The 23,172-nt window shown below is 37.6% G+C and overlaps 2 protein-coding genes and 1 non-coding gene across 5 annotated transcripts in view; 2 read left to right on the top strand and 1 right to left on the bottom strand.

Moving 5' to 3' along the window:
* The window catches only part of LARP4 (La ribonucleoprotein 4), a 59,364-nt gene that overhangs the window by 21,166 nt on the left and 15,026 nt on the right, over positions 1-23,172 (top strand). The window contains exons 2-12 of one of the 3 annotated variants that reach the window (XM_036758691.1): positions 744-891; positions 2,964-3,119; positions 5,421-5,496; positions 6,643-6,779; positions 7,740-7,843; positions 10,666-10,776; positions 11,489-11,542; positions 16,962-17,174; positions 17,608-17,711; positions 20,107-20,337; positions 22,872-22,905. In XM_036758691.1, coding sequence (XP_036614586.1) covers positions 744-891; positions 2,964-3,119; positions 5,421-5,496; positions 6,643-6,779; positions 7,740-7,843; positions 10,666-10,776; positions 11,489-11,542; positions 16,962-17,174; positions 17,608-17,711; positions 20,107-20,337; positions 22,872-22,905 — 1,368 coding nt within the window. Of the gene's footprint in view, positions 1-743; positions 892-2,963; positions 3,120-5,420; positions 5,497-6,642; positions 6,780-7,739; positions 7,844-10,665; positions 10,777-11,488; positions 11,543-16,961; positions 17,175-17,607; positions 17,712-20,106; positions 20,338-22,856; positions 22,906-23,172 lie in introns of all 3 variants that reach the window. The other 2 variants (XM_036758688.1, XM_036758689.1) reach the window with 2 other exon arrangements.
* LOC118849733 (poly(U)-binding-splicing factor PUF60-like) lies at positions 15,078-16,720 on the bottom strand. Its single transcript, XM_036758692.1, is given in 4 exon segments — positions 15,078-15,772; positions 15,775-15,873; positions 15,876-16,654; positions 16,656-16,720. Coding segments are annotated over 4 exon segments (1,554 nt in total). The 5' UTR covers positions 16,718-16,720; the 3' UTR covers positions 15,078-15,158.
* Positions 18,696-18,904, top strand: LOC118852503. The gene has a single exon (XR_005010575.1). It is a non-coding gene; the product is annotated as a small nucleolar RNA SNORD97 (small nucleolar RNA).

Raw genomic sequence — 23,172 nt, 5'->3', positions numbered from 1 at the left:
AGCCAGTTAGAAAGAATTCTGTAGTGACTAATATTCAGAAAAGTCACAACCCAGAGCATAATTTCATTTAGTCATCTCCTTATACCAAAGGCTGAATCACACTAGTAGTATCCTTGATAAACAGTAATCCTGCAGTAATCTTGAAGATCCAGCAACAGGGAACTCATTCCCAACCCCCCAGTCCCAGGTAGCCCATTATATTTCATAGTTTGCATTTTTGAGAAGATCTGAAAATTGCCTTATAATTTTCATCAATTGCCCCAAGTTCTGCCAATAGTGGGAGGGCAAGTGACAAGCAGAACAAGTCTCAATTCCTCTCCAGCTAAGGTCCACCTTTACAATTCCACTATCTTTCCAAATAGTATTATTTCTCTAGTTTTAATTCCTTTAAACAGTCTTAAGACTGTGTTACCCCCAAACTCTCAACAAAACAAAAAGAAAAGGGAACCTACCCTTAAGAACTCTAAAATTCTAGGAACTTGAAGAAAGGAGGGATGGAAGCCCTTGTCACTTTCTGATAGGAAATAATGTGAGAAAGTTTGGCAAAACAGGATAAGGAAGCAGGTAGAAGTGATGTAGGATTGTCTTTTTGGTAGGAATCTATGCTCTTCGTCATTGTCTTATTGGTAATATTTTTATTTATACTATGTCTGCTGGATTATAAAAAGACACTGACTGTTAAAAGCTTAAGATTATGTTTTAGAAATGTTTGCTTAACATTTATGTGTACCTTGTTCATTTAGCAGGTAACATCTAAAGGTGCTGGTTTAAATCCTAATGCCAAAGTATGGCAGGAAGTTCCCCAAGGAAGCACTGATGCTCCTTCATCTACTCATGGAACTGAGAGTTCTTGGCAAGAAACAGCAGCTACTGCAGGGCCTAATCCTGATGGTAAGTCCTAACCATTAAGAAAAGCTTACTTTTTGTTGTTGTTGTTTTTAACTATTTGTAATACATGAATAAACTTAAGATCTCTTTTCATATACACACATCACAGTACATGCTATTATACATACCATTCCCTCAAACTGTGTCCTCTGTTCCCTCCTATTCACACTCCAAAATTCACACTCCTCAGCTGGCCTTTGTTTATTTAGCAGTAAGAAGAGGTATTCTATACCTCAACACTTTTTCCTGGCCAGACCAGAATTTGTGAGATTAAGCAATAAATATTAAGCCTCAAAGCATTCCATACTCTATAGTATCAAGATTGTTTACTAGGGAAAGTAACCTATCTGAAGACTTGAACTGAATAAGTATCATCGTGTCAGAAATATTTCACTGTTAAGTATTCTTCATAATTCAATCCTAAGTCTGAAAAATACATACAGGACTGGATTTTGATGAATTGAAAGGTGGGCATTAAAACAACCTAAAATAAGAGGACTTCACAATGAAAAATTACTGACAAAAAATAGAGAAGATCTAACAATGTTGGGGTGACAGTCTAGTGGAAAGAGGCAAGGGATGGTCCGCAGGAATTAAAGAAGCCCCAACTGACCCAATGTGGTGGCCAGATTAAAGAACAGAAGAGTGCTGTTTTCCCTCTTTTCCTAGGCCCTGAAAAGATCAATTCATTTCCTTTTGTCTCTTCATGGTCCTGCCATATACTACTTACTGTTTCTTTTGGTTAAGAGTGGACACAAAGGAGTAGAGGGACACATTAAAGGAACTTTAATGATGCCGAGATAGGTAAATGATTGAGAATAATGGGAATGTTGCAAGGCTATCTTCAATAATACTCCAATGGCAATAGAGGGCAAAAAACCTGGAAAAGAATGTTGGGGAGAGGCTATGTGAAAACCTTGTGATCACTAAGCCTCTACAAAAAGAGATACAACTCTCTCCTTGATACAACTATCAAACTGCTTTTTTTTGCTTCAGGCAGGAAAGGAAATCATAAAAAACCTATATTCTACCAAAAAAATTGTCCTCTAGTATGGAGCAAATACTTTTTTGCCTTTGACCTTTACCCTTCCACCCAATATTTGCCCAACTTCATGTAGTGTTACGTTGGGATACAGTTTGTGAGCATTTAAGTTATAAGAGAACAAAAAAACCCTTACAACCCAGATACGTTATAAATGTCAAAGTCTGATTCATATTTTTATTATGTGTGTATCTAGAACAAGCTTAGAGATGGTGACAATCCTACTATGCCCAGAGGCTTTCATGTAATAATGTTCAATTATGATAAACTTTCCCTGTACTTAGAACAGCTATGACTTCACTATAATTTAAAGGTTGAATGGTACTGGTGTGCTTTCCAGGACTTACCATAGAATTTCAAGTGCATAAATAGCCTTGGTAGACTAAACTTGATGTTTATGTCTTTGGATGACAGGTTTGACTTAACAGTTCTAACAAAAATGGACTTAATATTTCTCATAAGTAGCCCCTTTCCCCTTTTACTATAGAATTAATACATTTACCATATTTTTCCTTTCTAATAATATCAAGATAGGTTGACATCCTTTGGTTTTAAAAAACAAATAATTGGAAAACAGGTTTTGCTGTATAGTTTGGTTGTACTCTAATATAATGGGGAAAATATATTTCGTATAATAAAGAGACTTTGGAGTCTGGAATATATCTCTATATTTAAAGTTGGTGTAGTGTAAACACAAAATTTTGACTCTGACAGTTACTTTGAACAGTATAACATCTGAGCCTTTGTTTTCCTATCTTTAAAGTCAGATACATGCTACATACCTCATCAGATTTCCAAAAGGAATAAAGCACTTTGTAAATCATAAATTTAAGGAATTAAATGGGCCTGCAAAAATGTGATGTATGATTATAGTTTTCTTTGCTATTATTCACAATTGCCTTTCCCTAAAAGCAGAGGAGAGCTTATATCCAACCTCATTGCGACCACTTTACTCATTACTGAAATCCACAAAAGCCTATGTAGAAAAACCTTACCTTATCCTTGATAATCATGTATTGTTTCTTTTATGCAGGTACCTTGGAGATTCCAGATGACAGCTGTAAGGAATATGATGTAATGTATTCATCTTGTGAAGCTTCACAGAGTAACACAGGTGTTGAAGAAGTACCTACAGATGGAATGGTTTTGTCACCAGAGGATCTGAGTTACCAAATTTATGATATATCTGGTAGGTGCTGTGGTTTCAAAAGCCGCTTCCATTCATGTTCTAGTGCTAGTCGTTTTCTAGCTAGTTTTTATAACTGTGTCTGCTTCCCCATTCCTTAAGCTGTATAGAACCTTTATTTGCTAATCTCAAACAAGTGATTAAATATCATGCATCTAATATTTTGATTCACTTCTGCGAACTCTCTTGACTGTTGCTATTGAATCAAAAAAATGTCACATCTTTTCTTCAGGTGATACTGTGACCTGGATTGATTTTTTTTTCCTTCTAATTAACAAAATGAGTGGGTTGGTTTTTTAATGGACATATTACTCCATATAAAACTTTGTCCACTTGTGAAATGAGTGACTCTGGCTTTACAAGATCAGAAGCTTAATGAAGTAGTGTACAAGCAATTAAAATGAAAAAGATAAATATTGCAATTTTATCATTTTTCAGAACAGAAAAAAAATTTATAATAAAGGGCTAGATGAATCACTTCTTTTATTTTAGGGAAGATATTTTTCTTTGGGTATGCAACTGAATAAAATTGCAGCGAAAGTCAGTGTAGAAATTGTTGAAAATACAATACTTTTATGCTGCTTTTCAGGACCATGCTAAAAATTAGCTTAGGCTCTATTGGCATTAATGATGGCTTTTTAAAAGAGAAAAGTTCTATTCAGTAGGTAAATGAATGAAAAAGCATTTATTAAACAATTACTTTGTGCCAAACCTACACCAAACACTTGGGAGACAAAAAGCAAAGATGTCTCCACCCTCTTGAAGCTTATGTAGTAATGGTTATAATAATAGCAAGTAGTATTCATATAATGCTTTAAGGTTTGCAGAATGTTTGCAAATAGCTCATTTTTTCCTCACAACAGCCCTGGGAGGTAGGTATTCTCCTTCACCCCATTTTACAGAGGAGGAAATTGAAGCAGACAAAGATTAAGTGACATACCCAAAGTCGTCAATATTCCATCTTATTTCCAGCTCAGTACCAAGCTATTGTCCTTGACTTTTTTCACTCTACACATCAAATATCTCACTGACTCTTGTTTCTGCTTTCAAACTGTCTCCTCTCCACTCCCACAGTCTCTACTTTGATTTAGATCTTTGTTATCACTCTTGGACTTCTGATTGGTCTTTTCCTCAAGTCCTTTCCCTGCACCAGTCCATCCTCTACTTGTTTATCTGCTAACATGAATTTCCTAGCACTCAGATCAAACCATGTCACCAACCCATAACCCCACTCATTAAAGTCCAGTAGCTTCCTATTTTACCTCTGTAATAAAATATAAAATTCTGTTTTCACTTTTAAAACCCTTTACAACCTGGCCCCTACCCATTCCATCCTTCCTCACCTCCACTTCTTGACTTTGTTTCTAGGATTCTCACTCCCTGTTAGTGGTACCTTCCCTTTGAGATTACCTTTACAAGGGAGGGAGGAAGAAAACTTTTGTTTTTTGATTTTTTGGGGGTTTTTTTGTTGTTCTTTTTTGTTTTGTTTTGTTTTGAAGTGGGGAAGGCAAGGCAGTTGGGGTTAAGTGACTTGCCCCTAAGTGTCAAGTGTCTAAGGCCAAATTTGAACTCAGATCCTCCTGACTCCAGGGCCAGTGCTCTATTCAGTGCACCACCTCGCTGCCCCCTGGAATTTTTTATTGTGTGTTGTTGGCCTTGAGGGTTCTTTGTGTCACCAGGGCTTAGCATGGTACCTGGCAAATAGCAGTAAGCACATAATAAATGCTTGTTGACTTACCAGAAGAATATATATGCATAAAATGCTTTGATTCCTTGATAAATTACTTTTTTCAGTTGGTCAGAATTCTACCATAAACCATTTTTCAGAACAGTTGGACCATGAGTATTTTCTACCCTGCTTGGGGCATTCCCCATTTTACCTCTGAAATCATAATCAAATCAGTATTTCCATGACTATTGGAAAAGGTATGTATGTACATCACTTCTCCTGTGACTGTTCACCACACTTCTCTACAAAATACCCCTTCCTGGCTACCACTTATATGCTTCTCCCCGTTAGATGGCAGGGACCATCTAGCCTTTATATCTCTAGCACTTGCCACATAGTAAACCCTGAATGAATGTTTTACAACTAATTGATGAGGAAATTAATTTTTGAAAGGATTGTTTTTGTTTTGTTTTTTTAGAATATTCATTAAGTTTTAAATGTCATTATTACATTTCTCAGGGAAAAACCTTTAGTTTCAGCATCAATAAAGTATGTTATGGTTGCTAACTTTCTGGCTGTTGATCATTCATAAGTGACTTGATGCTAATTTTTTTTTTCTTTATTCTCCTAAACAGGTGAAGGCACTTGTACAGTTTCTGTTGAAGATTTAAAGGAATGTCTAAAGAAACAGTTAGAATTCTGTTTTTCAAGGTAATAGGACTTTCTCAGTTTTAAGAAAATTGCTGAGTCAGTGGAAACAGAATAGTAGAAACTGGAGGGGAAGAAAGGTACCTTTTAGAAGGAGATTTATTGGCATGGTCTCTCAGATAGTCAAAAATATTATCCTAATAGACAAAAATTCCCATTATGTTTACGTGAAGATTTAATGTTAGGTGAACTTAGTATAAATTCAATGGCATTTATAGAATTCAATTTAGCATGTCCTGTAAAATGATTTTTAAAAATGAAAAGTCCAAAAATATTTATAGCAGCTCTTTTTGAGGTGACAAAAAACTAGAAACTAAGGGCGTGTGCCGTCAATTGGAAGGGCTGAACAAATTATGGTATGATCGTCATAATGGAATACTGTTGGACTGAAGAAATGTTAAGAAGAGACAATTTTAGAAATCTGGGAAAACTTGCATGAAATGATGCAGAGTGAAAACAATCGATACAAAAATAACAAGTAAAAAAAGGAACAGTTTTGAAAGACAGATTCTCAGATAACCCAGTGATCATCTATGAATCCAGAGGACTAATAGAAATACTACCCAACTCCTTACAGACTGAATATGCAGAATGAGACACATTTTGTAAATGGCTGAGGCAAAAATTTGTTTTGTTTGACTATACATATTGGTATATCAATTTTGTTTTTCTTTTCTTCAGTTGGAAGGTAAGAAGTGGGGAAAATATGTAATTTTAAAAATAGTTAAATAAAATAAGAGATGGATTGTTGGAGGAGGATGTAGAATAAATTCAGAAATTAATGTAGTGGCAAAACATACAGTATCAATAAAAATAAGATAGTTTTTAATAAAAAGAGTTATTACTGTCCAAAAAATATATAACTACTTGACTTCGACCGTTTTAGATACCAATCAATATTCTCTTCACTGCAGCAATACATTTATCATCTTAATATAATTTTAATTAAAGGGAACCATTTTGATGTCTCAGATGGGTTTAAATGCTTGACCATGTGTAAGAAGTTGGTGATTTTCAGCCTTATGTTTCCAGTATCTTCATATAATTCAGTATTTTTCATAATTTTTTATTTTTCATGAGTAGTTATATTTTCTATTTCAGAAAAATGACTTTTCTAGTAATTGTAGCCTCAAACTTTAATTCTTTCAGAGAGAATCTATCTAAGGATCTCTACTTGATGTCTCAAATGGACAGTGACCAGTTTGTCCCAATTTGGACAGTTGCCAACATGGAAGAAATAAAAAAGTTGACCACGGACCTGGATCTTATTCTTGAAGTATTGAGATGTATGTTATTGATTCTTTTTAAGTTGAATGACTTAAAGAAGGAAAATTTTAGTCCCACAGCTTTTTCTGTTACTGCTTCATTTCAAGAAAGATGGATAACTTTCTTGTGTAATGTTTTTTTAACAAATATACTTTACTGTTCATGTCACAGTATCTAGCTCAGTCAATAAGTTATTTGCCTCCTTCGTCAAGAGGCACTGTGTTAATCTCTGGGAATACAAAAAGAGGCACAATTCTTGCCCTGAACAGCTCACACTCTAATGTGGAAGGAAGCAAACAGATATAAGAAGGTGCCAGCTATAATTGGTAGAGGGAGTTTCCTCACCTGGGAGTTCTCTGTAGCAGTTAAATTAGAGGTCCATGACCACATTTCTCACATCTAGGCTACAAAATGTAGAGAATATATATTTCTGGCTTTGTTTTAATAAACCGGTAACATTTCATTGTGTTCATTCTATAATTCGTCAGACTTCTATTTTATTAGAAACAAATTTATAATGCTGACTACAGCCCGTAAATCTCCATCTGAGGGGGTTTCAAACTCTTTTAAGTGTTTGGGGCATAATTTTTTAATACTGTTTAGTGGGGTTTTCTTACAGTTTAATCTATTTTAGTCTAAAGTTACATATATAATGCATATTATAATGCACAATACATATATAATGCAGGTTTTTTAATGCAAATGATAAGTTCTATTTGTTAAATTAAGATTTTTCTGACTTAGAAAAGGAAAATAACCTCATGCTTTTTCATAACATTTATCTAAGAATATCAGGCATCATTCAGTAGTCACTAAGAGGTATGGCTTTTGATTTTAAATAAAAAATGCCCATATCATCACAATTTATATTCACCTACTAGTTAACTTTTGCAAGTGATTATTTTGATTTCTAGTTAATAGACTGTTGTTATAGCATTATTTTCACTGACAGGTTTTAACTCTTTTTAATACATTTTTAGCCTCTCCTATGGTTCAAGTTGATGAGAAGGGAGAGAAAGTGAGACCAAATCATAAGCGATGTATCATCATCCTTCGAGAAATCCCTGAAACTACACCAATAGAGGTAAGAAATGGAGGGCTAAGTAGGTGTAAATGCAGAATACGTAACAGATCAACTACCTGTGTGAGTCTCTGTCTCACTTCCCACACACACCGTTCCAGACCTCTTCCCTCAAGCCTCCCATACTTCCCCCATGTTCCCACTCTTAGCTCAGTCTCTTGCCACTTCATTTACTGAAAATATCAGTGCCATTCATAATGAACTCTCTTATTAAAACCCCACTGACATCATTCCCACTTTCCCCTCCTATCTTTGTAAGGAGGTAGCCCTCATAGTTTTTACCCATGCTTTTCAGTTCATCCCTTCTTCAGCATATTGCCCCCTCTGTCATCCCTTCTCTTTCTAATTATGTTTCTCTCTTTATTTCTTGATCCTTCTTCTCCTCATTAAACATGCTCAAGTCTCTCCTGTACTTAAATCCATTTCCTGTTAACCTGCCGCTGTTTGTCTCTTCTCCCTTTGTCACTCAAAACTCCTAGAAGAAGCCATCAACACTTGCTTGCCTCTAAATCTCATTCGCTCCTCAGTCTTTGACAGTCTGAAACTGTTCTCCCCAAAGTAGCAGCAGCTTGTAAAGTCTAAAGGCTTTTTTTTTCCTCTCATTGATCTCTCTGCTGCATTTGATACACTTGTAATTCACATTCTCCTTGTGTATACTCTCTTGTGAGTTGACAGGAAACTGTTCGTTCTGCCTCTCTAACCTCTCTTTGCTGGATTATCCATAGTCCTCTAACTATGAGAATTTCCTAGATTCCCACCTTGGCCATTTCTAAAAAAATGTCTCATCCTGCATCTTGAGTTAGTGAGCAGTATGATTGGTCAGCAGTGCTTTGGGATCATGATTCTCAGTGCATCAATGTAAGTCTTTCAAATAGGTAGGGGAAAGAAAGGTGGGCTAAGCTGTGAAAGAGCTTACGAGGCAAACTGGGGAATGTACATTCTGTCTTAGAGGCACCAAATAGGAGTGATTTGCTAAGATGTGCCCTGTGTGAGCTGAACTAAGAAGAGTATCCTATATGGTCATAATAACACTATGTAAAGGGAGACAGAGGCAGCCAGTGACTCCGTGGATAGAGCGCTGGGCCTAGAATCAGGAAAACCTGAATTCTCAAATCTAGCCTCAGATCCTCCTTAGCTGTGAGACCCTGAGCAAGTCATTTCACCTTTGATTGATTGCCTGACAAAAGGACCTATTGGAGAAGGAAATGGCAGACCACTCCAGTTTTCTTTGCCAAAGAAAACCCCATGGCCAGTTGGTCCACTGGGTCACAGGGTCAGACACCACTGATCAGCTGACCAAAGGGAGACAACCTTGCCCCAATTGACAGTGCCATCTATTCTTGCTGTATAATTAAAATGTGTAAATATGATTAATTGAGGGGAGTCAACTTAATAATATAGGTAAAATGCCCAGAGAAACAGGCTCTTGTGTATCCACAGTGAATTGGAGATGCTTAGCTACATAAACTAGTTGTGGAATTAAATAAAATAGTTTTAAATAATTTGATTTTTTTTAAATGTTCTCAGTCTTGTCATCTTTAGATAAGGGTGTGCATTTAAAAAGGTGTCTTCTAAGGTTTTTTTACATTAAGAAGTGATCTTTTTAACTGATAATTTTAGTTGCCTCTGTTCTAGGCACTGAAGAAGCCTGGGGCAGGGAGCAGGGGGAGAGGCACTGAAGCCACTCTGCCTGTGGGGGCCACAGGGAACCCTGTGAGGGGAGGGGACAGTCTATGGAACAGTCCACTTGAGTGAGTACTGACTGTAATGAAAATCTTAACTTTGAAGCCACCTTCCATAAAAAGGATGAAAGGATTCAGTACAGCACTTCACTTAGTAGCTGAGAGGCTGACTGCCCATATTGGGTTCTATCAGTAATTTCTTGATGTAGCTAAGTTGATCCAAAAAGATCCACCCCAATTCTTCCTTTTGCACATTCTCTTTCCAGGAATATTATTACATGATTTAAAAAATTGTTATTGAAGGGATTTTGTTTTTATTGTGGGTTTGTAACAAGAGTGGAGAGAGGCAAAACCTTATTTGAATCTCACCTTTAACGCAAGTACGTGACACTTCTGAGACTCAAATGGGGATAATACTATCACTGAGATCTGTTCGGATCCCAGATGAGGATACTGGAGCTCAGAAATTTTAAGCGACTTACCTAAGGTAACACAGTAAGTAACGGAAGGGGCATTTGAACCCGGGTCCCCAACTCCAAATCCGTTGTCCTTAAATGAGAGTATGTTTTGTTCTCTCTTATTTAGAATGTAAGTTCTTTCAGAGTAGGCACCACTTTATTGTATTTTTATTTTTGTTTTTATTTGTATTATACATTTTAATTTTTATCCCAAACACTTAATTGTGCCTAGCATGTAGTAAGTGTTTAATAAAATGCTCTGTCTGATGTACGTTGTAACAGGTGCGTGCTGAAGCCAACTCCAACCAGCTCATAAGAAGCAATTGTTAAATTTTCATTATGTGTATTTTAAATCATGGTTTAATTTATTGTTTTACTGGTTGTCTAGACTTAAGAAAGTCATGGAAAATGTTAATAATGCAGGATAAGCTTGTGTCGTGTTACATTATTTTTTCTTTTTGAAGATCTAGTTACCAATATACCCTTCCTCGTAACCCTTAAATAACTATATAAATGCCAGGTATTGTTATGTGAAGGAAGTACTTCACTGAGTTTTTTCTAACCCTAGCAATAGAATTAATTACAGGTGTTAGGTTTTCAGTTCACAATCTGAATCTCCAAATATTAGCTGATATTTCTGAATGTCTTTAGAGCTAATCAGGTTTTCTGCTTTTTGTATTTTAAGGAAGTTAAGGCACTCTTCAAAAATGAAAACTGTCCCAAAGTGATAAGCTGTGAGTTTGCTCACAATAGCAGCTGGTACATTACATTCCAGTCTGATACAGATGCACAACAGGTAAGAAAATATTTTTTAGTATTGCCTCAAGTGGCCATTTATGTTTTCACCATCATAATATAACTCTTCGGGAAGTTTTTCATTTCTGGTTTTTTGTTGTTTTGTTTGTTTTTTCTCTTTTTTTGTGGTTGTACATTACAAAAAACTCACTGAAAACTTATTGAATATGCAAAATTGATAGCTTTTCCTAAAATTAGGGATTAGGTTTTTGTTAAAACTAGGGATTAATTGAGATGCCTGGTACTCACAATTCAGTATTTATCTTGGGTTTTGAGTTATAAATGGTAGTTTTGTATTAAAAAATAAGAATCATGACCCTAACCAAAGGATTCACTTGTAAGATTTGGGCATTTGAAATTGTCTGTGATATTTTTTCCCCTTAGAAATCAGTTTATATAGTTAGTCTGCATGACTTGGTGATCTGCATAAATATTTGTTTTACTCTTAATCTTAGTAGAATAAATGTGTTTCTTTTGATTCCCAAAAAATGCCTATGTATCATAGAATTGCTGATGGTTTTTCTTTTCACTTTTTACCTTACTCCTATACGGGTTTTGTTATTGGGGACTGTAGGTGGGGGGGGGGGGCGGTAGTGTGGCATCATTTGCCTTTTGTTGTCTTTTGGAAATGTTGGCTGGGAACCTCCATTGTTTTTCTTGATTTACTTTAAGTGTAATGCTAAGGATTGTTTCTAATGTGCTTTTTTTTGCAGGCTTTTAGATACTTGAGGGAAGAAGTTAAAATTTTTCAGGGCAAGCCAATCATGGTAAGAAATTTTTTTCCTAAGTAGAGAATTCTTACGTAGACATTATTTTCCTTAAAAGGAAAAACCCAGTTAGCGTACAGGGAATGGTTTAGTATGTACTAAACTGCCACAGAGTGGTGGCATGAGTTTGTTTCTAATTCCTCACAGCAATATCCTATGCCATCCATACGCACACAACAAATAAGGGAAATGTCCACTAGGACATTAAATGAGGTTCCAGGTCTATATCAGTAAGGCAACATTCATGACCTGGAGGATGACCATGAACATGCCTGTATGGTTCAGAATGGCAAAGTATGAAAAACTCTCTAAGTAGAAGGTGAGGAAGTATAACATTTATTTAGGCACCAAAGAATCAAATCCCAGAACCTGTAATTCCAATTCCATACAGCAGTAATTGTATTCCAGAACCAGTAAGCCCACATCAATGTAGCAACAAGGAGATTAACACACAGTATTACAACAAAGAGCCAAGTCACCCTCTAACCTTCCCCCTCCCACGGCCTTTCTATGAACAGTCACTCACGAATCCTAACTGTTGGCCTGTGTCTTCTCCCCCCCCTCTGTCCTCTGGTCTGCAGCTCTCTGGTCTCCACTTTCCCCTCAGCACTCTCTTCTACATCTTTGAGGACTTGGGAGTTCTTACTCCTTTCTCCTTGGGCTGAATTCGGAAGTCTAGTTCTCAATAGCTACCTTCTGGGTATATATATTCTTTCTAGGGCCCAAGGGGTTCATGCCCAATAGGCAAAAGAGTTTGGGAAAGATCTTTAATCACTGATTGGCATCACAAAGGTAAGGGCCTGCCTCTCTTAACTGGCCCCACCTGAGGCCTGTTGAATGTGTGGGAAAGATCTTCAATCACATTAACATCCACAAGGTCTACAACAAAAAAAAATTTTCAGAAGTATGCAGATTAACCAAAATTCTACAATTCAGAGTAGAGACTTACAGCAGAAGGGAGGGTCAAAAAGCCTTTCAAGTTCTAAGCAGTCTTAGTAGTCTTTGTTTACCAAATGCATTTTGCGAATGAAAAAACTGAGGACTAAGAGAGGTAATGTCAAATGCTAGTAGTTGCAATATCTGATAAAAATGTTTTTTGATAGCAGAAACATCACTGGACTGGGAGTCAGTAGACTCGAGGTTCTAGTTTAACTCTGCTTCATTACTCTGCTTCATTAGCTAACTGACATTGAGCAAGTAATGTTGACTTCATGGGCCACATTCATACCGTATAGTTTCCTAATGGGCCTTCTATCTGTACAACTCCAATTTCCAGGACTCTTAAGTTCTTAGGTGAAAGATCCACGTGTAACAGTGATTCTCTGGGCCCTACTGCTTGAGAGCCATGGAGTTGGAAATTTATGTTCTCTCATTGGCTTAAGTCCCCCTCTGATTATGCTCCCTTTATTTTAGAGGGTCTGCTGTACTCTGTTTCCATTTAATTGCTTATTAATAAGATTACTGTTTACAAAGATTATTTACATCAGACATAGAGCACAGACAAAGCACCTTTCTACTCCCAACACACCTGCTTTTGATATGGCCATAAATCATTTGATCTCTTTTAATAAGTATTTGATTTTTTTTTTCAGCCGTGTGCCCAGTTCATTGATTTGTTTTCTTGTTTTGATGGAAAACTTAGAAATATAAAATTTCCCTTAACTGCCTTTGTTGCATCTGTCTCGTTGTTATTATTTTTAAAATTTCTGTTGCTTCTTTGATTTGTTGTTCGACTCGGGAATTCTTAATTTTTTATTTAACTCCCTTATATTTGTTCAACATATGCATGTAGAAGTACATATATATATATATATATATATATATATATATATATATATATATATATATATATATATATACCACCTTTCCCTCCGAGCGAGGATTGATTCATTTTTCTGTCTCCCTTAGCTCTAGCACATAATGGGTATTTAATAAGTGCTTATTGATTAAGTATTGATTTAATGCAAAGTACTCTATATGCCCAATTTCATTATAACTTCATTAGAACCCTGTAACGTAGGTACTACAGGAGGTAGTTCCATTTTACAGATGAAAAAACAAACCCAGAGGTTAAGTAATTTGCTCAAGTCTCTCATTGGACCTCATGGGAGGTCAAATTCAAGGCCTTCCTGACTCCTACATCTAGTACCCTCTTCTTTTCCACTCACTGTTTCCTAATGCAGTCTTAAAGTTAAAAATATGATGAATTTATTGTTTTCTCTCTGCCTCCTTTTACTCCCTTCAAATAACTTCTGAGCAAGTGTTTACAGTGTGTTGCAACAGAAAAACCAACCTGGAAAAGGGGGATTTTCATCCTTTAGTTACTTATAAGGTCATGTTAAACATTGTTTAACCTCTCTGTGAAAGGTTACATGAGTACAACTAGTCATTTCTTCTTCATTAAGCAGACTTGGAAGCCATGGCAGCCTGTTGAATTGGGACCACCAAATTGTGGGTCAGCCTAAATACAGATAAACATAATTAGAATAATGATTGCACTTTTCCCTACATTTAATATAGATTATGGTAATGACTGGAAAGTTCTTTTGGCAAATGTTTCTGGTGGTTTCAGCAAAATTAGGCAGGTATTCCTTTACTAGGTAGAGAGTGATGTTTTGATTGCCCTCGTCTTCCTTTTTCATTATTTTAGTTCCAGAACATCAGAGCCTGATGAATGGGACCTTTAAGAAATGAATATGAGAATATGCAGCAAGTTTGGAAAGGATATTAAGGATTTGAAAGGGGAAGAGTAATAGAAGTTATTGAGAGGAGGGGCTGAAAAAGAGCCTAGGAACTTTAATTGAAGAAAGGAAAATATTAGGTCTGAACACACAAAAAGGAAGATTTTGTGATTGTTTGAAAAGAGTAGATGAAATTAGTGCTTGCTGTGGTCTTTTAGAGGAGCAGCTAGGTGGCACAGTGGATAGAGTGCCAGGCCTGGAGTCAGGAAAACCAAATGCAGCATCAGATACTTAGTGTCATTGTCATCCTGGGCAAGTCTCTTGACCCTCTTTGCCTCGGTTTCCTCATCTGTAAAATGAGCTGCAGAAGAAAATGGCAAGCCACTTCATTATCTTTACCAAGAAAATCCCAAATGGGGTCATGAAGAGTCAGGCATGACTGAAATGAATGAACAGTATGATCTTTTAGAGCTTAGTTGGCAGTTTTCTTTTTTTTTTTCTTTTTTTTTTTTCCATCGTTCTATTTCATTGTGTGTGCATTATTTACCCAGTTATGGGGTTCTTGAGGAGAAGACCATATCTTCCCATCTTACCCCAGCACAGAGCAAACGTTTGCTGAACTGAAAAAAATTGACACAAAGGGTGAGGCTAGACGGCCCCTCAAAGCACCACAAGGGCCACAAAGCTCCTGCCAAAGCCTAGGAAGAGGCCCTGGAAGATAAAAGTCCATGGAGAGTTGGGGAGAGCCGGCAAGCATATCATCTCACACATGGTGTGTACAGGGGGCCAGCAGCATCCGTACTTTTATCCAAACTACACAAAAAGGCCAGGCAGGGGCTGAATTCAGCCCCCATATATCTTTCTACACAAACTGGAGGGGAGAGACAAGAGGAAAATTCAAGTCTGTGGGAGGTTGGGGAGAAGCAAGGCCGAGGTCACGCAGACAGGTCACTACTGTCAAAGCGCTCTTGGTCATAGACCTCAGGCACCACCTTTCGGCCAGCAAACCAATGCCCATTGAGGGCCTGAATAGCCTTGTGTGTCTCTGAGGCCATGGAGAACTCCACAAAGATCTTGACTATAATTTCAGCGTCCTCCTCACCCTGCTTTTCCTTGTAGATGATGACACGGTTGACAGCCCCAAATTTGTCACACTCCTCTGTCACTTCTCCCTCCAAGTCATCATCAATGTCTTTGGGGTCTACCATGTTGCGTAGAACCATCACTGTGGACTCCTGCTTCTGCAGCAGCTTTTGCATGACCATGTGGCGGGCACTACTGCCTGAAATGCTCATGTGCTCCTGCTCACTTAGCATCTCTGGCCGCTCTGACTCGGGGAACGATTCCTCCTCTTCCTTCTCCTTCTTGGGCTCCAAGAGGCCTAGTGTTGGAGGGCTTGCCAGGATGGGGTTCACCACCCCCACAGAAGGAATGGTGACAGGGATGGGGGATCTTGCAGGGGTCACACCTGTGATGACTCCAGGGGCCTGGGCTGCCATGACAGCTTGTGGTAGAGCCCCTAGTGGCTGGGCCAGAGTCAGTGCTGGTGAGTGCCCAGAACAGCTGCACCAGCCACTGCTTCCTGAGCAGTGATCTTGGCTGTTGTAGCAGCAGCGGCTACAGCAGCTGCAGGTGGAAGGCCCCCAGGGGTGGCATAGGTGGTGTAACTGCCTTGCCTACCCAAAGGTACTGGCCCCCCAGGTCAAAGAGATTCATGGATGAGACAGCATCCTGGGATGACTGGGCCTTTTCATATTCGATGAAGCCATAGCCCTTGTGTTTGCCTGTGGTTGGGTCCCAGGCCAAAGTACGTGACTTGATCTTGCCGAAGGCCTCAAACACACTCTTGATGTCATCATCTGAGAGGTCCTGGTGCGCTGAGGCCACGTAGATGCGGTTAAAGGCTCTGGCTTCTTCAGCCAGCTGGTCAGTGATGGGCTGGGCCTGTCCGATGTTACTGGGCCTACCCACCTTAATATTCCTTCCTCCTAGCATCACAGAGTTCATCTGTTCCAAGGCCAGCTGCACTGCTTCTGGCACCTCATATTCCACAAAGGCAAAACCCTTGTGTTTCATGGTGACTGAATCCCAGGACATGTCTATGCTCTTGATAGACCCGAAAAGGGCAAAGGCCTGGCGGATGGTGTCTTCTCCCAACTCATAGTAGATGGAGCCGACATACACCCGACACATGATTGCCAGTGCCCTCTGCCTCTGAGCTGCCATCTGGAGGTTGGTGAGCTGCTGCTGCTGGTAGGCGATGGTTTGCTTCACCAACACACTGTTGATGCTCTGCTCCATGGCATACTTCTTGGCCTTCTGCTGCTCAGGTGTGAGGGGTGGCAGCCCCAGCTTTGCTGCTGTGTTCTGCCCATTTTCCATTTTGATGGAATCTGTGCCCTGTGGAGCTTTCCACTTGTCTCCTGCTGCCCAATGGCTCAGGCCCCCTTCCTTGCTGGCCATTCACCTGGAGAGTAATGGTCGCCGTCGCCATCTTGCGGCCGCTGTGCGCCTAGTTGGCAGTTTTCAAAGCAATTCAAGAAGCTGGTCTGTGGAAAGGCTTCTTTCATTCCCACAGGGGACTTCTAAAGATTAAAAGCAACACATTCTCATAGCACTACCTCTGCCTAGCCTGTTTGGGTTAGCCTTATAATAACTTAATCACATTTGTCAAAATAAAGGATTTTTTTTTAAGTCTGTTACTGTAATTATAACAAAAATACTTTCTCTTTCCTTAGGCAAGGATAAAAGCCATCAATACATTTTTTGCTAAGAATGGTTACCGCATAATGGATTCCACTGTATATACTCAGCCAGTTCAGACTCAAGCACAGTTTGCCTCTCCGCTCTTTATGCAGCCTGTATATAGCCCTCATCAGCAGTACTCAATCTATAGTATTGTGCCTCAGCCCTGGTCTCCAAACCCTGCACCTTACTTTGAAACACCACTGGTAAGTAATTTCACAAAACTAGTTATTTTTACTTGATTTTAAAGCCTACGTAGTTTTTAATCAATTTAACTGATACTTTGTGGTTCTCAACAGTGTTTCAATATACTGTTCTGAGTCCGCTAGTTTGTATATGTATAATTTCATTCTTCTAAGGCTTTTGAAGGATCAGTAAAAGAAGAAAATGCATTAAACCTTTACTGAAGTGAAAGTTTTGTCTGTATTCTGCAGCTTTAGTGAAGGAGCATTGTCTTTTCATTAAATAAACAACAGGATAGTGGAATTTTGTTACTTAATAAATCTAGTGCTAATGGATTTTAAAGTCTCTGAGGCACATGTTGCAAGACATTTGAAATGTTTAATTTTTGTGAAAAACAGAACTGACAGTGAAGATACTTGTTACTCTGGTGGCTTTACTATCTCAATTTCCTTCTAGGCCCCTTTTCCCAATGGTGGATTTGTGAATGGCTTTAACTCACCAGGATCTTATAAAACAAATGCTGCTGCTTTGAGTATAGGTCGACCATTCCACAGAAATCGGTAAATATATAATATTTATCATACATAACAAGTGAAAAATACATAACTGTTATTAACAAAGGCCTTTAAGCGATCCAAAGATTAAAACCCATGTGCTTTTATCATCAATATTGAAAATGTTTCTTTGCCCAAATCTTTATGTTACATGTAGCAAAGTTTGCATCTCATTTCATATGGTGCATATGAATAATTTTTTTTAAAGCATTAAAGTAACTGGGAAAGTTATCCTGGCTACTGATCTCACATTATACCTCTCAAGTTCAGAACTAATAGAGTGCTCTTTTTTAATTCAGTGTAAATAGATTGGATTTTGACAAAGACCTCCCACCTCTGCAACATGGTAGGGCAGAGATATTTTCTCATACATCTCTGGAGTCAGTGTTTGTTATTTGTAACTTTGCAACATTGACTTATTGCATTATGGCCTGTGAAGGATGTATTAGCTATTTTGATCTTTTAACGTTGACTTTCTCTTGTGGTTGTTGTTTACCTTCATAATTCTACTTGAACTTTATAAAATACTAAAAAGGAATAAAAGGATTCTGTATGACAGCTATTTATTTCTAAGTTCTTGCACATCAGATAGCAATTGCTCTCAAAACCCCAATATTACTTTTGAACCAGCACCTAGAAGAGAAAAGCATACCAAAGAATATGTTCTACCTAGGAACTAGAAATGGGGTGGGAATTAATGTATGGTGCCTTTCTTCTCTCCCCACCCCACCCCCTTTTTTTTTAATTTTCTAATTCATAGGTTAGTTGAGAAGAAGATTGAGAGTCCCTATAATCTCACATGCAAGGATTATGATTTATAGCAGGGTAATCATTATAAAAGAATTCTACCACATGAAATTTATTGAGGATTGGTTCTGTTATGCTTTAAGAGCTTACATTTTTTAAGATCACAACCACTGGGTGTGAGGAACTTTGAGAAAAGCTCTTTTTCTCATTTGATTATCAAGTTAGAAGCTGGTGAATTAGTGATGGCCCAATGATGATCAAAAGATGTGCTTAGAGAGAATAGGACTAACATTTCAAGGTCCAGGCATTTCTGTGCTTTTACTGTCCCTATCTTTTTTCTCTCCTTCCTTCATTCCTTCAACCTTTTTTCTTTTCCTTTCTTTGTTTTCCTGCCTAGACTGAGATTGTATGTCCTTCTCAATGACGGGTAAGATTATGAGATCTGAGGGCTATTAAAATTCATTACTGGTTATGTCAAAATGCAATGCAGAAGTCTCATCTGAGTAAGAAAACAAGTATCATCAGCTATAAAGGGAGAGTGTGATAACCTTAAAATATAAAGGAATGTACAAATCACTTTAGTTACATAGTAGTTGACATTTAGAAGTTCAGTTTAAGAAACTGTCCTAAAATTAGAACATGTTGGTAAAGTGTAATTCTGTTCTAGACTTTGTTTCTAGTGCATTTCTAGTATTCTAAAACAAATAGAGCCAAGGATTTTATCCCCACATTTCTACTTGACCTCTACCCTTTGAGGTATTGGTGAATTTTTATGATTCTCTTATTTTCTGTCATCCTTGGCAATGACTGTTTCCATAATCTGATGCTTTGCCAGATAAATTTTATGCTGTGTAAATTTTCAGTCAGAAATGGTCTGATATATCTAAGTTATCTTTCTGTGATACCCTGTGTTGTAGATACTGAAAATCATAAGCCCCCTTTTATCCTACTTCACCAGTCAGTGGTCCTTGGAGAATTACAAGTAGAACAGTGAAACTGGGACAGCCTCGGTTTTAGTAGTAAATGGTTATCAATTGTCTGTAGACTGGTAGACTAGAGTAATAGAATATTAGAACTAGAAGAGACCTTAGTTTTTCTACTCCAACATTCTAATTTTACAGATGAGGGCATTACTTACCCAAGATCTCAAAACTACTAAATGGCAGAGGGAACTAGAACTGAGTTTGGCCCTTTGACTCAGAGCCAAATGCCCTTTCCATTTGATTTCCATTAGATTTCTCACAGATTCCAGGAGTTGTGTGGAGCAAGGGTAATATTTTACCTGAATCATTTGACAAACATTTATTAAATGCCTTCTAAATCCCATGCCTGGGAAATTCCCCATTCTCTCTTAAATTTTGAAAAGGAAATAGAGTAACTTAGCATTTTGGAGCTAGAAGGGTCTTCAGAAAGACCAACCAATTTATTTTAGGGTTGCTGAGATTCCAAAGCATTGTCACTCTCCAAGGAAACTTATATATTGGTGGACTCATCATCCTGGGACATGAAAGAGATTTAGTTACATTTTCACAGCTTAAAGTTCATATGCCTTGTTCATAAAGTTAATTTGTATAAAATCGTAGAGTGGATACTTTCAAGAAAAGGGTTTTTTGACTCATTTTGTCTTTCCATCTGCAATCTTGTGTTTTTATAGCATGAAGCCTCATTTTAGGTCATCTAGTAGCTCAGAACACTCAGTGGAAGGATCGACTGTAGTTGGATCAGTGTCATTAGGTGATGGACCATTGAACAGAACTAGCTCAAGAAACTTTCAGACTGAACGGCCTAACCACACACTATCCGGGAACCAAGAACAAGTATCTCCAAAGGAGTCTCCCGTATCACAGATGGAGCAGAATGGTGACTATGGTATTGGTAGAGGAAGGTAAGAATATGATTGCAAAAACCCCATTTAACTGGAATATGGGGGTTCTTGAGAAATGCAATGGCTTAGTGTATAGAGAACCTACCTCAGTCAGGAAGGTGCTCATGTCTTGCCTCAGATACATACTGGCTCCCTGATCCTGAGAAAATCACTGAACCTAGCCAGTTGCTATCGGGAGTTTCCAACAGTTATGAAATCATAGGATCAAAAAAGTTGGAGTGGTGATGGAATTTTGAGATTTGTTTATTTTTAAAATATTTTATTAATTACTTACACACCAAACTCAATTTCCATACATGGAATTTGTTCCATATTTGGAATTTGGAATTTGTCGTAATTCCTCAAAGTTTGGGTTTTTTCCTCTGGTAGTAACTGTGGTATTCTTCTGCAGTGCTTTCCTAAAATTTCTAGCTTCATTCCTCTCATAAGAGTTGGTCCTCTTAAAAGAATGATTCTTGATGACTCTGTGACAATCTAATTTTTATCCCTAGAATCAATCGGAGCATTCTAAATATTTTGTTCTTTCATGATCACAGCATGTATTAATATATCCTACTACTACTATTCTTTAAAGGAGGTGAAGCAAAGAAATCTTCAATTTGCAAAACATACACTAGTTGAGCCCTTAGTATGGTAAGACTTACTCTAGTGTGATAGGGTTTTGAAGTTAATAGTAGGAGCCCTATTATAATCCTGGGAATGATTGTGGAGGCTAACCTTGGTATTAAACTTCATGGTCTTAATGGTGTGATATATGTCCCTATATAAGTAAAATTAATATTTTGACTTGTGTCAAAATCAGATTTGTACTTTAGATTGTGATTTTACCTGTATTTGGTAAGTTGCTCTAGTTCTAACAGTGTCTTTGAATTGTATAAATTACTCTTCTTAACAGTACTATGTGGTACAATTTTTTAAAAAATGTTCGTACCCTTTGACCCAGCAATACCACTTCTAGGGCTGTATCCCAAAAGTAATCATACAAGTGGGAAAAGGACCCATATGTTCAAAACTACTTGTCGCAGCTCTTTTTGTGGTGGCAAAGAATTGGAAATCAAGGAGATGCCCATCAATTGGGGAAAGTCTGAACAAGTTGTGGCATATGAATGTAATGGAATAGTATTGTGCTATAAGAAATGAGGAGCAGAAGGACTTCATAATAACCTGGGAAGACTTACATGATCTGCTGCTGAGTGAGGGGAGCAGAACCAGGAGAACATTATACACAATTACAGACACAGTGTGTGTGATGACTAACTCGGACAGACTTGGTTCTTCTCAGCAATATAAGGTTCAAAGACAGCTCCGAAAGACTCATGATGGAAAAAGTGATTCACATGCAGAAAATTACGGAGTCTGAATGCAGATTGAAGCAAACTATTTGCTCTTTTTTTGTTTGTTTCTCTTTTGTTTCTTCTTTTCTCATGGTTCATTCCATTGGTTGTAGTTCTTCTTTGCGGCTTGACTATTGTGAAAAAGTATTTAGTGTGAGGGTATATGTAGAGCCTATATTGGATTGCATGCCATCTTGGGGTGGGGGAAGGAGAGAGAGGGAGTGAAAATTTGGAACTCAAAAACCTGAGGGACTGAATGTTGTAAACTAAAAATACATTAATTAATTTTTAAAAGGAAAAGAAAAATAGAAAGGAATACAACTACCAAAAAAATGTACCAGGAGTTAGAGGAACACAAGCTCTACTATAGTGGCAGATTCAAATATAAATGGATCCTTGCAGGCCACATTTTAACATAGAAAGCCAGAAGTTAACATTACGTTTTATTGTATTTTATTTATTTTGTTTAAATTTCCCAATTACATTTAATCTGGTTTAGGGTGTTTGTGGATGGGCCATAAGTTTGACATCTCTGATGTGTAAGACTAGGGAGGTACTATATCTGGAATACTGACGAACACATTTGTTCATTTTAGGGTACCAGAAGTTAGGAAAGTCCATTAGTATACCTAGAAATATCCCATAATAGATCATTCAGGATGATGTAGACCCTCAAAATTTTACCATGTGAGAATTAAAAAGACTGAATGCAGTATTGATCTTCAGATATTTGAAAGGTTGTTTTGTGAAAGAGACTTGTTCTGCTTGGTTACAGAGAACAGAACTGGGAGCTGATTTTGATTTTCCTTCGTCATTCATATATACCATGTTTGGCTTGAAGTCATTTTTAAATTTCATATTTTTTTCCATGGACATCTTTTAAGGGCAAAGGACCCTGTTTTCAAATTCTTGCATATCTCCCATAATACTTAATACTGTGTTGTGTGTGTATATTTCATTTGTTTGTTAAATGAATAACTATAAACCAGGATATTAGACCTTAAGGGGATGCTAGAGTATCACCTTTTTTCAATTAAAAACAAGTATCTGGTGATTTGGATGTTCATCTTTCCCTCCTTTTCTTTTCTTCCCTTTCCTTCTCTCCCTTCCCCCTTCTTTTCTTACTTCTTCCATCTCCACTTCTTTTTTCCCTCCCCCTCCCCCTCCCTCTCTCTTCTTTAAAAGGAGAAACCTTTTCAGAGGCCGGAGACGTAGAGATGATGACCGAATTTCAGTAAGTAAAATGTGTGGGATCTAGATTTTGTTACTTCGAGACTTATCTTAGTTCCATTTAAAGGTTCCATTATATATAAAGTAGGGAATTAGTTGATTTCTATATACTACTCTTAAGTTCAGAGAGACTGCTTGTTTTTATATCACCAATCTGGGGTGGACCCTCTCCCAAGGCCATTATCATCTTAATATTCCCACTTTAAGAGCTGAAAATAAAGAATATAAAAATACAGCTACCCTAATTGGGTGCCTGTGTGTTTTCCAAAGC

The sequence above is a fragment of the Trichosurus vulpecula genome, chromosome 5, assembly GCF_011100635.1.
Source record: "Trichosurus vulpecula isolate mTriVul1 chromosome 5, mTriVul1.pri, whole genome shotgun sequence".
NCBI lineage: Eukaryota > Metazoa > Chordata > Mammalia > Diprotodontia > Phalangeridae > Trichosurus > Trichosurus vulpecula.
This window is presented reverse-complemented; position numbering and strand designations above follow the sequence as displayed.